At 38.1% G+C, this 13,674-nt stretch overlaps 1 protein-coding gene and 1 pseudogene across 1 annotated transcript in view; both read left to right on the forward strand.

Annotated features, from left to right (window-relative positions):
- Positions 1-13,674, forward strand: part of Gnb4 (G protein subunit beta 4) — a 45,461-nt gene that overhangs the window by 13,098 nt on the left and 18,689 nt on the right. The window contains exons 2-4 of the mRNA XM_042669839.1: positions 2,999-3,100; positions 11,931-11,969; positions 13,485-13,591. Of these exons, the coding sequence (XP_042525773.1) occupies positions 3,044-3,100; positions 11,931-11,969; positions 13,485-13,591 (203 nt within the window). The 5' untranslated portion in view covers positions 2,999-3,043. The remainder of the gene's footprint in view (positions 1-2,998; positions 3,101-11,930; positions 11,970-13,484; positions 13,592-13,674) is intronic.
- LOC122099229 lies at positions 3,599-5,717 on the forward strand (annotated as a pseudogene).

Raw genomic sequence — 13,674 nt, forward strand, 5'->3', positions numbered from 1 at the left:
TACCTTTCTTGCAACTCCATTGTAGCCCTAGCTTCATCCCATAGCTCTATTATGTGTTGCCCTGTTAAAGGCTAGTTGCACAGACTCTGATCTCACAGCACACTGCCTGACCACAAGCATTTCCTTTGAAATCTTGTTGGAAGCTACCAAGACCCCACAGCCCTTACATTCTCCATGCCTCCAACATAGCTTCCTATGGGCAACACCATGGTTTACTGTAACTAGTTTGAACTGTGCCTGGGCCTACTTGAACCTTGGCTTGAACAGCTCCAACTCTCTTTTTCTTCCTTTTTCTCAAATGAGAGACTTTGGTATTTTTAGCTTCCCTTTGAAAGTCAAAGGCTCCCAACATGATATTGCATGAAGGACATCTCTGTGTGTGTGTGTGTGTGTGTGTGTGTGTGTGTGTGTGTGTGTGTGTGTGTGTGTGTGTATTACTGAGAACTGAATTCAGAGTCTTATACTAGTATTTCCCTATAGTGAAAAATAAGACAGAGCTGGTAGCTGAAAGAGGGAGAATGTTGGGTACATGTATAGGTTAGTAAATGTCATCCTGAGAGGCTAGCATTTCCAGCAAGAGAGTAAACAATGAGAATGTCAAGGGCAAGTGTGGGCTAGGCAAAAAGCAGAGAAAATGCAAAGACATGAAGGCTGGAGCTTCTCAATGTGTTCAAGGAACATCAAGAAAGGTTTTGAGTAGTGAAGGATAGGAGAGTAGGAAGGTGTGTTGTCTGTGTTGGGGGTGAAAGAAAGAGATTGAGTTTGAACAAGTTTCTGTAAGTTGAGTTAAAGACTCTGGGTTTATTCAGAGTGGAAAACCCTTACAGGTTTCAAAGCAGAAGGTGACTTGTATTCTAAAAGAATTGCCACTTGCTGGATTTGGACTTGACTGATGTGGGAATAAGATGGTGCAGGTTTCAACTGAAGTAGTAGATGTTGAAGTAATCAATGTTCTTCTCAGATCCTGGATAATTTTTGGAAAAAATAACTGACATAATTTTTTCATGGATTTGATGGTGAAGGATGTGAGAGAAAAAGAGAAATTTAAAGATTTTTAGCATCAATTGTTGCAAGAATGGAACTGCTGTTTACTGAAGTGAGGATGCTTGGAGGTGACAAATTAGTTTGAAACACACATAAAGACATCAGAGTGGAAACTATGAGGAGATACTTATTGCTGCCCTTTGAGCTCCTATAAAATATATCTCATTAGAGTCAGGCACTAGTGGTTCATATCTCTAATTCTAGCTACACAGGATGTCCAGATCTGAGGATCACCATTTGAAGCCAGCCTAGGAAGATGAATCAGAGAGAATCTTATCTCCAGTTAATTAGCAAAAGGCCAGAAGCAGAGGTATAGCTCAAGTAGTAGAGTGGTAGTCTTGAAAAACAAAACAAAACAGGTCGACCCATTACAACAATGAGATGTACAAGATGTTATGTCGAAAAACGAACTCTACAACTTTGGCAGGGTGGGGAGAGGGGTTCTGGTGGTAGGGGAGTGTGGAGGTTGGGGGGTGCAGAGGGGAAGGGATGGTATGGGGAAACGAAGGAGCAAAGGAGGAGGCAACAATGCTTGATAAGGAATGTACTCACTATCTTGCCCATGTAATTGTAACCCCTCTGTATGGTATTTCCACAATAATTAAAACAAAAAAAACTAAACAACCAGCCAACCAACATAAAAAACCAAGTGAGTGAAAAAAAACCAAGTGAGTGTGTGAGGCCTGAAGTTGACACACAAAATTTTTTTTTCTCACTAGATTCTTGTGTATGAATTCTTTAAAATTCAGTCTTCATAACTACAACACATGGGGCTATGAAGGTGGCTCAGTGGTAGAGTGCTTGCCTCCCATGCATGAGGTCCTGGGTTCGATTCCTCAGCATCACATAAGCAGAAAAAAAGGCCATAGGTGGCGCTGTGGCTCAAGTGGTAGAGCTCAAGCCTTGAGCTGAAGATCTGAGGGACAGCGCCCAGGCCCAGAGTTCAGGCCCCACGACCGGACCCAATAACTATAACACATGATTTATCTTCCATCTTTTGGTTAGTGTCAGCTGAGTATAGCTACAGAAAGACCAACTGTCTAAAACCAGGGGCTTCTTTTCCCTAAAAGAACTGAGATTGCTACCTGAGAGAGATGTACTATGGGGTCCCATATGTGTAACTGAAGAGGTATTGGTAAGAAAAAGAAAAAGGAGGAATTTTTTTAAAAAGCAATTTTAAAAAGAAGAATTAAGGAAAGATAAAAAGGTAGAAATCCACATAAGCTGTTTGAAACAAAGATAATTGATTACAGGGCTTTGTTGCAAAAATTGGGGTTAGCTCTCTGAGAGAGACAGTTGTTTCTGTCTACCTGGAGTATTAGCAGCTTACCTGGAGTAGGAAAGGTTTTGAGAAATGCCTCAGATAGGTCCTTCTTAGGCATATGTGTTATGTGTGTGAGGGCCTCTAGATCTGTTTTATTAAGGTTTGACATAAGTGACTCCATTTTGGTACTGCCAATGTTTGTATCACATTCCTTCAGAAAACTGCTCAGTAAGTAAACTAGATCTTTATTTAGTAACCAAGTTAAAGTTGCAGTAATTGTCTAACTTATGTTTCAGAAGGATTAAAGAGAAATTATATATATATATTTATTTTTTAAAAAGTAGACTATATATACATATATATACATATTGATATAAATATATGCATATATACAAATATATATACATATGTAGTTTACTTTTAAAATTGAATTAAAGCTGAGCAAAAGTGGTGCTAACTATTCAGCTAATCATCCAGATAATTGTGGATAGAAGCCAGCCTGGGTAGAAAAGCAGTGAATCTCCATCTCCAAAATAACCAGCAAAAGTCAGGGTTAGAGGCATGACAAGTGGTAGAGTACCAGTTTAACAAGCACCCAATTGTGAGATCCCTGATTCTAAGAACCTCCCCCCTCCACGTTGATTTATCTACTATTAATCTATGATTATCTTTCTCTCTTCTTCTCTCCAGAAGTTACTTTTACTTCACAAATCCGGAGAAACACAGATTCAAAACATGAATGAACTAGAACAGTTAAGGCAAGAGGCCGAACAACTACGGAATCAGATTCAGGTAAGAACTTTTTCATTTGGAAATCTTTTTTTCTTGCTGGGTCATGGGGCTTGAACTCTGGGCCTGGGGTGCTATCTCTGAGCTCTTCAGCTCAAGGCAAGCACTCTACCACTTTGAGCCACAGTGCCACTGCTGGTTTTCTGGTGGTTAATTGGAGGAAGAGTCTCACAGACTTCCTTGCCTGCGCTAGCTTTGAATTGTGATCCTCAGATCTTAGCCTCCTAAGTAGCTAGGATTACAGGGGTGAGTCACCAGCACCTGGCTGCATTTGGATTTTTTTTTTTTTTTTTGCCATTACTGGGGCTTGAACTCAGGTACTGGGCACTGTCTCTGAGCTTCTTTTGCTCAAGGATAGCACTCTACCACTTGAGCCACAATGCCAGTTCCGGCTTTTTTCTGTTTATGTGGTACTAAGGAATTGAACCCAGGGCTTCATGCATGCTAGGCAAGCACTGTACCACTAAGCCACCTTCCAGCCCTGCATTTGGAAATCTTAACATGGTTTATTATCTACAGTGTATAGCATTTGAATATTAGTTTTATCATTATACATATATTAAATAATTTATGGTATGAGGTTTTTTTTTTTTTTGGGTGGGGATCCGGTCATGGGGCCTGAACTCTGGGCCTGGGCGCTGTCCCTCAGCTCTTCAGCTCAAGGCTAGCGTTCTACCACTTGAGCCACAGCGCCACTTCCGGCTTTTTTCTTATGTGGTGCTGAGGAATCGAACCCAGGGCCTCAGGCATGCAAGGCAAGTGCTCTACCACTGAGCCAACTTCTCAGCCCCTATGGTATTAGTTTTAACATTTATATATATATATATATATATATATATATATATAAAATAATTTATAAGAGTAGAAATGATAAATTTGCTCTTATCATGCCTCTAAAGAACTCTCCAAAATCCATTTCTAACAAACACCACGCCAACAAATAGAATATGGAGAACACAATCAACAATACAATTGTAACCTTTTGGCTCTCTAAGCAGAACCCTGATGGTCATTCAGAACAAGCACCTTACAAAAGATAGCAAAAAGGGAGTCATTTTCTTTTATTTATTTATTTATTTATTTATTTTTAATTTAATTTTATTTTATTTGAGAACATACTGTACAGAGGGGTTACAATTACATGGGCAGGATAATGCATACATTTCTTACCAAGCATTGCAGCCTCCTCCTTTGTTTACCCTTCAAAAGGGAGTCATTTTCTAAGCAAAATTGGTATGATGTGAAAGCACCGGCCATGTTTAAGATAAGAAATATTGGGGGGCCTGGGAAGGTGGCTCAGTGGTAGAGTGCTTGCCTCGCATGTATGAGGCCCTGGGTTCGATTCCTTAGCACCACATAAGCAGAAAAAGCTGGAAGTGGTGCTGTGGCTCAAGTGGTAGAGCGCTAGCCTTGAGCTGAAGAGCTGAGGCACAGTGCCTAGGCCCAGAATTCAGGCCTCAAGACCAACAACAGTAACAAAAGAAATATTGGGGAAATACTAGTCACGAGGACTCAGGGAGCGAAGATCACACCTGATGGATATAAAAGCATTTGAAGTGAGCCTTGCTGATCTACAAAATTATGCACTTACATTAAGAAAATTGAAGCTACTTTCTGAGGATCTTCAGGGAAAGATCAACTTCCTGCCTGATCAATTTCTTTTTTTTAATTTTGAAAATACCATACAGAGGGGGTTACAATTACATGGGTAAGATAGTGAGTACATTTTCTTATCAAGCATTGTTGCCTCCTCCTTTGTTTCCCATTCCCATCCCTTCCCCTCTCCACTCCCCTGCCCCCATACCCCCCTAGCTCCACCTCCCCCCCACCCCCACCCCCACCAAAGTTGTAGAGTTCGTTTTTCGATTTAACATCTTGTACATCTCATTATTGTAATGGGTCCACCTGTAACCCTATTTAAATGATTTGTTTTTTTTTTCCTTCCCCTCCACAAATTATATCAACATCAAATACAGTGAAAGCAGGGTTTATACACATGGGGGAGGTACACCCAAGATAAGGATTCAAATGTTTTTTTTCTTTCTTGCGATTGTTTCCAACATATTTATAAGATGATTTCTTTCTTGCTTTGTATGTACCATTTCTGTGGCATGGCTCTTACCTGAGACAAACTTTGCAACATGGTCAAAAAGTGGCAGACCATGACTGAAGCTCATGTAGATGTAAAGATTGCAGATGGTTATTTCCTGCATCTGTTCTGGGTTGGTTTTACTAAAAAAAAAAAAAAAATGCAACAGCCAGATCCATGAGACCTCCTATGCTCAACATCAGAAGGTCCACCAAATCCAGAAGAAGATGACCCAAGAAGTGCAGACAAATCACTTGAAAGAAGTATTTAATAAACTGATTTCAGATAGCATTGGGAAAGACACATTAAAGGCTTGCTTGTCTTCGTTAGAAAAGTAAAAATGCTGAAGAAGCCCAACTTTGAATTGGGAAAGCTCATGTTGCTGCATGGTGAAGGTGGTAGTTCTGGAAAAGCTTCTGGGGACAAGACTGGCACTTCAAGTTTAACGAGCTGATGGATATGAACCACAAATTCAAGAATCTGTTTAAAATTCAGATTTTTAATAGTGACAAATAAAAGGCCTATTTGTGACCATTTACATCTCAAAACAAAGAATCCAATGTACATTCTACAAAATTAGGAAGAGTAGAGAAGGGATGGGTAGAAGAGGGATGGATGAGGCCGGGCACTGGTGGCTCATTCCTGTAATCCTAGCTACTCAGGAGGCTAAGATCTGAGGATCAAAGCCAACCCGGGCAGGAAAGTCCCTGAGACTTTTATCTCCAATAAACCACTAGAAAATGGGAAGTGGTGCTGAGGCTCAAGTGGTAGAGCGCTCGACTTGAGCTGAAGAGCGCAAGGACAGCACCCAAGCTCAGAGTTCAAGCCCCACAACCGACAAAAACAAACAAAAAAAACTAGAGGAGGGATGGGTGAGAACGTTGAAAGGGGTGACATTGATCAACATACATTGCATTCATTCCTTTTACAACTAAAAAATAATAAAATAAATATTTTTTAATGAAAAATATAGTTTCTCTGTAAGATGGGTAGAAGAAAAAGGACTGAGTTGTGAGTAATGTAGAAGCTGGCTCTTCCTTTCACAGTGAAAAATAAAATCTATGAATGTAAATGAAGAATTTTAGCACAAGCAGGGAGAATGTCTGAGAAAGTGGAATTGTTGCAATAGCTATTGAAGATGATATAATTTAAAAGTAAAGAATCTCTATATAGAGATATTGCAGGAAAAGAGAAGAAAGGGACAAGTACAGTAGCTGACTTCTGCAATCTCAGTTACTTGGGAGGCAGAGAGATCCAGAGAATCATGATTCAAAATCATGGCAAAAAATCAATCAGCAAGCCAGGAGTGTGGCATGTGCCTATGATTCCAGCCAAGCAGGAGGCCATAGGTAAGAATCATGAAGAAGTCAACCCTGGGCAAAAATGTGAAGAAGATTGCTAAATCTTATAAACAAGGCTGTCAAAACAAAGATGCTTGCTTTGCCTGGAGCAAGTGGAGAAGACTTCACTAATGTCTGAGTAGAGGTTAGGTGGAGTATCTCTTAGGCAAAATGCTTAGCACCAGAAATTTTTAGGATTGTATATCTTTGGGGTTTGGGAGCCTTTCAGATTTTGAATTTTCAGACAAGAGACACTCAGTATGCATTTCTACTGCCAGAATTTATATATATATATATATATATACATATATATTTTTTAATTGTGAAAATACTGTACAGAGGGGTTACAATTACATGGGCAAGATAGTGAGTACATTTCTTACCAAGCATTGTAGCCTCCTCCTTTGTTTACCCTTCTCATCCCTTCCCAGCCTCCCCCTACTGCCAGAATTTTTAATTAACTTAAAATTGTTACTATTTTCAATGCGGAGACCTGAACCTTGGTCCTCATGCATGATAAGTAAGCACTCAAACACTGGGCTACATTCCCAGCCCCACCAGAATGAATTCTCTCCATCCCCTACTTGGTATCACTCCACATACTGAGCAAGAGTAACTAAGTGAAAATTGTCCTAGCCCGTGGTCCCATGTCCAGCTCCTTTTAGCCTCCTTGTAACTGTAATTACTTTATACTTGAGTAGACCTTGGTTCAGTGAGAATGCATAACTTCATTTTATACTTGAGTAAACCTTGGTTCAGTGAGAGTTCATAAGTTGTTCAGATAACATAACTACTGCTAGTAAATCTCAGAATCAGATCAAGATTTTTGTTTAGTTTTTGTTGTTGTTTTGTTTGTTATTTTTGTGTATATGTGTGCTTGTACTAGGGATTGAGCTCAGGGGCAAGCACTGCCCCTTATGTTCAAGGCTAGAGCTCTACCACTTGAGCGATAGCTCCACTTCTGGCTTTTTGGTGGTTAATTGAAGATACGAGTCTCATGGACTTTCCTGCCAAGGCTGGCTTTAAAATGGGATCCTCAGATTTTGGCCTCCTGAGTAGCAAAGATTACAGGTATGGCCACCAGACCAAGTATGTTTTGATTCCAAAGCTTGTGCTCATTCACAAAGGATGCCACCCAGTCATATTTACCATTCTCTCTACAACCTGGACTATGGAGGTACTAATTTGGCTGCTAATTTACCATTTCTTGAATGTAGTCCAATTCTTTGCCTTTTATCAGCTTCCTGTGCCTGGAATTACACTACCCATGGTCCAGTTGCCCTTTGGAATCTTTCTCGAGTCCTAATACTCCTCTTTAAAAGTCCTAAATCAAGTCCCCACTTGGATTTATTCACTTTCTTTTGGAAAGTAGAGTGGCATTAGTTTGTGGCCATGGAAAAATTACTTAATTTTTTAATGTTCATTGTCTTTTATGTGAAGCAGAAATACCATGGGCCACTTTGTAGGTCTGAACAGGTGATTACATGACACCTAAAACACAATGCTAATGAGTAGCAGTTCCTTACTCATATAGCACTTTGGACTTCAGTGATTGAGCTGATCGTAGTTAGTCTTATATTTGATTCCTTGTTTATATTTGTCTTGCTACTTGTACCAGGATGGAAAATTAATTCTGTTTTAATCATTTCTACATCTTCCAAAGAAGAGGCCATAGGCACACCTCTGCTGTATAATCTCCCATGATTTCAAGTAACCACATATTCATACAATACCATGTTCTTTTCTCCTCCATTTAATCTTGTCACACTATAAAGACTTTTTCTTGGGCTGGGATGTAGCTCAGTGGCAAAGCACTTGCCTAGCAAGTGCAATGTCCTGGGTTTGATCCCCAGTACCAAAAAAGAAAAGACAAAAAAAAAATACAGTTAAGCCCCCCCCTCCCCCCAAAAACGACTTTTTCTTCCTTATTTTCTTTCCCTTCCCTTCTGGAAATATAGTCTAACTATAGTTTTACCTAAAGTATAGTACACTAGATGATATAAATGCATGACACAATAAAAATGCATTCTATTTTATTATACTTGGTGTGTGTGTGTGTGTGTGTGTGTCTGTGTGTGTCTGTGTGTGTCTGTGTGTGTCTGTGTGTGTGGGTGTATGTGTGTGTGGGTGTATGTGTTTATCATTCCTGGACCTTGAACTCAGGGCTTTGGCACTGTCCTTGAGCTTTTTTTGCTTGAGGCTAATACTCTACCACTTGAGCTACTGCTCCACTTCTGAATTGTTGGTGGTTAATTGGAGATAAGAGTCTCACGGACTTTCCTGTCCAGACTAGCTTTGAACCTTGATCCTCATATCTCTGCCTCCTGAATAGCTATGATTATAGGCCTGAGCCTTGGGCACTCAGCTAGATGAATTACTGTATTGTAAATTAAAAAAGAAAATAGATTTTATTTTGTCATTTTTTAAAAGTTTAGAATAAGAAATATGTCACTGTTTTTCTTTTGCACTAATGATTTATATCAGATCTTGTATTTTTGTTGTGGTAGATGGCAAAGAATCCTCTTATAGTCTGTTTTCTAATGTATACCGTTTGTAAGAATAAATTTTTTGAAGTGTTTATATTATTTGAATAACGTAAATTTGCAAGTAACTATTGGTAAGATATTTTTGTATTCTAACATTTTAATTTTGAATGCTCTGATGTTATATTTTTTAACATCTTTCTTTTTTATTGTGAAAATACTGTACAGAGAGGTTACAATTACATGGGCAAGATAATTAGTACATTTCTTTTTTTTTTTTTTGGGTCCGGTCGTGGGGCCTGAACTCTGGGCTTGGGCACTGTCCCTCAGCTCTTCAGCTCAAGGCTAGCACTCTACCACTTGAGCCACAGCGCCACTTCCGGCTTTTTGCTTATGTGGTGCTGAGGAATCGAACCCAGGGCCTCAGGCATGCAAGCCAAGTACTCTACCACTGAGCCAACTTCCCAGCCCAATTAGTACATTTCTTATCAAACATTGTTGCCTCCTCCTTTGTTTCCCCTTCCCATCCTTTCCCATCCTCCCCCCACCCCCACCCGATCCTCCCCCCCACCAAAGTATATGTCTGATGTTATAATTTTTATGCTAATATTTGCTATAGTTAATATGGAAGGAGTGGGTCAAAGGGGGTGAAAGTTTTGAAGGGAAAATGTTGAAGAGATGCATTGTGTTATATATATGGCATTTTCTTGATCCATTTGCCCGTTGAGGGGTATCTGGACTGAATCCATATCTTGGCTATGATTGATAGTGCTGCACAAGCATTAATTAAAAATGTATTAATTAAAGACCTCAATATAAGACCTGAAACCATGAAACTATTACAGGAAAGAGAACAGGAAACACTAGGGCTCCTGGGCACAGGTAGAAACTTTCTGAATAAAGATCCAGAAGCACAACAAATCCAAGGAAGACTTGACATATGGGACTGCATCCATCTAAAAATTTCTGCATAGAAAATGACATAGCTAACAAACTAAGATGATGCCTATAAAATAGGAGAAGGTATTTGCCAGCTATACAACAGATGATGGCCTAATATCCATAATATACAGAGAACTTAAAAAAATTAAATGCTCATAAAACCAACCAACAACCCAAATAGTAAATGGGCTAATGAACTAAAGAGTCTTAGAAGAAGTAAAAATGGCTAATAGACACATGAAGAAATGCTCAACTTTCCTGGCCATAAAGAAAATGCAAATCAAAAACAACATTGAGATTTCCTTTCATTCTAGTCAGAATTCCCATCATTAAGAACACACAAAAAACAACAAATGTTGGTGAGGATGCCTTGGGAGGACTCATATACATTGCTGGGAATACAAACTAATGCATCCACTATGGAAATCAGTATATAAGTTCCTAGAAACAACTAAAAGTAGAACCACCACCCAATCTGTAACATTCAACGCATATGTTGAAGGAATGTAAGTCCAGATACAGTAGAGGCACTTACACAGCCCTGTTGATTGCACTGCTGTTAACATTATCTAAGCGATGACAACAGTCCAGAATTAATCAAGAAAATATTTTATATATATATATATATATATATATATATATATAAAACACACAATGAAGAATTGCTTAGCAATAAGGAAGAATGAAATCACATCATTTAAAGGATAATGCCTGATATTATCATGTTATGCAAAGTAAGCCAGATGCTGAAGGACAGTGGTCACATGTTTTCACACATAAGCTCAACCTAAAAGATAAACATACATGTAAAGTTAGACAGGATCATGTGCACACATGTGGATGGATGGATAGATAGATAGATAGATAGAATGTAACATTTGTAATTGTGGAGCTGTTTGAGGGGATTGAATGATGGAAGGGGAGAAGAAAAGAGAATGTGAGAGGTTGAACAGTATTGAAAACATGCATGTGTGCATAAAGATGGCGTGAGGAAACTTCCTGAAATCTGCTGAATAGCGGTGATGAGGGGGAATGGTTAAAGTGAGAGTACGTGAGGGTTTCATCTGATGAAGGTGCTGGACATGCATGCATGAAATATGGCTAAATCCCTTTGAACAATAACATGCACCTTAAAAAATGAATGACAGGACATAAAAAACTATTGAGGGTGTGGGGACTAGAGACAAGCAGAAGAGTGAATGGAGAGCATAAAAGAGGTCAAAATACTTTATGTACAAGTGTAAAAATGGAATAGTGTAGCCTATTGAGATTGGTTTGGGAAGAAGAAAGAAGCAGACATTGAGCTAGAGTGATGGAGGAGTCTGTACATTGTATGCACATATGGACATGTTAAAATGAAATCGTGTATAACAATGATAAAACTATGGAGAAAATAAAATAGGAATAAAGGTGTTGCAATAAGAAGTTTACTTGTCTATACAAGATGCAGGACACTGGAATCAAATACAGTGACAACAGGGGTTGTACCATGGGGGAAGAACATACAAAGAAACAAAAGAAAATTAGGTCATACATTATAAGTACATTAATAAGAACAACAAGAAAGATAAAATCTCTTGTGTCCCCATCTTGGGATTCATTTTGCTTAGCATCAGGTTAAAATGCTGAAATAAAGGATACAGAATGACCCATTGTAACAATGAGATGTACGAGACACTATGTTGAAATGAACTTTACAACTTTGTGGGGTGGGGGAGGAAAGGGGAGAGTTGGGGAGGTGGGAAGGGAAGGGATGGTAGGGGAAAAACAAAGGAGGGGGTAACAATGTTCCAATAGGAAATGGACTTATTACCTTGCTCATGTAACTGTAACCCCTCTGTACAGTATCTTTATAATAAAAATATATATGTAAAATTTAAAAAAGTTTATTTGCAAATCTATTTTTTGATGAAAATGTATTTTAATCGTATTGGAGAGATTTCCATATCTAAATGTATAATCATTTTTCTTTACTTTAGGATGCTAGGAAAGCATGTAATGATGCCACACTTGTGCAGGTAAGGTTTTTTGTGCATTTTAATAATTTTTATAAAACAACTTGACACGAATATGGATGTTTAAATTAATTTACTTAGTACTTAATATGAAATAAATCTATATGTCAAATCCTTTGAAATTTGTCAAATGCTATATAATTCAAGTATTTGATTTTAGCACTTTTTATTTTTAAATATTTTTATTATCTTTAAGTAGTTATACAAAGGAATTGCCATTCAACAAAAGTCTATGAATACATTGCATCTTGATCAATGTCATCCCTTTCAGCATTCTCACCCAGCTTTTTCCCAACCCATCCCTTCCCTTATTTTTCTTAATTTTTTAGGATACATATTGAATTTTTTGCCATTTAACAAAAGTTTATGTATATTACACATCTTGATCTGCCATTTCCCCCCACCCTTCAACCTAACCCATCCATATTGTTAATATAGAAGTCTGAAAAATATGTGCATTAGTCTATTTTGTGCTGTTTGTTGTTTTTCTTTTTGTGCTGGTATTGGGGCTTGGAACTGGGGCCTGGGTGTGTTGACCCTTAGCTTTTTCCCTCAAGGCTGGTGCGTAGAGCACTTGAGAAGCAGCTCAACTCCCAGTTTTTTGATGGTTAATTGGAGATGAGAGTCTTAATAGACTTCTCACGTGGGCTGGCTTATAGCTATGAACCTCAGATCTTAGCCTCTTGAGTAGCTAAGGCATGAATGCCTGTGCACAGCTGTTTATGCTTGTTTTAAAGTACTTTCTGATTCTTTTTTAGTTTCTGATTCTTTCTGGTATACCCTGATTAAGCATTTCCCCGATATTAATTAATTTAATTAATTCATTAGTTAAATTAATACTGATCACTTTTATTAAGGAATTATTTTTCTGCTATAGAAACTGTCCTTTAAAAAATTATTGGTGATATACTTCTAAACTTTTATTTGTGGATGGTATATTTTTCTTAATTGTTACATAATTATACAAATTTATGTGTAGGGTGTGATGATTAAATACATGTATGTAGTGATCAAATCAGAATAATGAACATTCTTCTCAGACATTTACTGCTGCTCTGTGTTTGGTGGCTCTGAGATTCTTTCTTCTATATCTTCATAAAATATATAATAGGCTGTTGTAAACTATAGTCACTCTACTGTACTGTGGAACATAAGAATCTGATCTTCCTATGCCATTGTATTGTGGTGCCTGTTACCAGTCTTCCTCTGTCCCCTCTACCCTTCTTAGTCTCTAGTGTAGGTAGTGGTTCTTTTCTAATGTTTAGATATTCATTTGTTCTTTGCAGTGATAGTGTGAGAATATATTCATACCTGTAAATGCATGTAGTATTATTTTAATATTAATCATAGGTTTTATGAACAATATTTTGATCCCATAACAGTTATATGGAATTATTTATAATAAATTACTTTGAATTCATACAAATTTCATATGTGCTTTTTGTAAGCCTATTGTTTTTAGGTTAGCTCTCGAATTATGTTTAAGGTAAACAGTAACATTTTTCTTGCTTTCTAAAGATCGCATCAAACATGGACTCCGTGGGGCGAATACAAATGCGAACAAGACGCACTCTGCGAGGCCACCTAGCTAAAATCTATGCTATGCATTGGGGATATGATTCAAGGTTTGTGCCTGTTATTTTCGCACTGCTAGCAGAATGATTTTTATTAATATTATTTGCTTTTTTCTCATATTAAAGACAAACTA

This window comes from Dipodomys spectabilis, unplaced genomic scaffold, assembly GCF_019054845.1.
Source record: "Dipodomys spectabilis isolate Male_0828 unplaced genomic scaffold, ASM1905484v1 ptg000506l, whole genome shotgun sequence".
NCBI lineage: Eukaryota > Metazoa > Chordata > Mammalia > Rodentia > Heteromyidae > Dipodomys > Dipodomys spectabilis.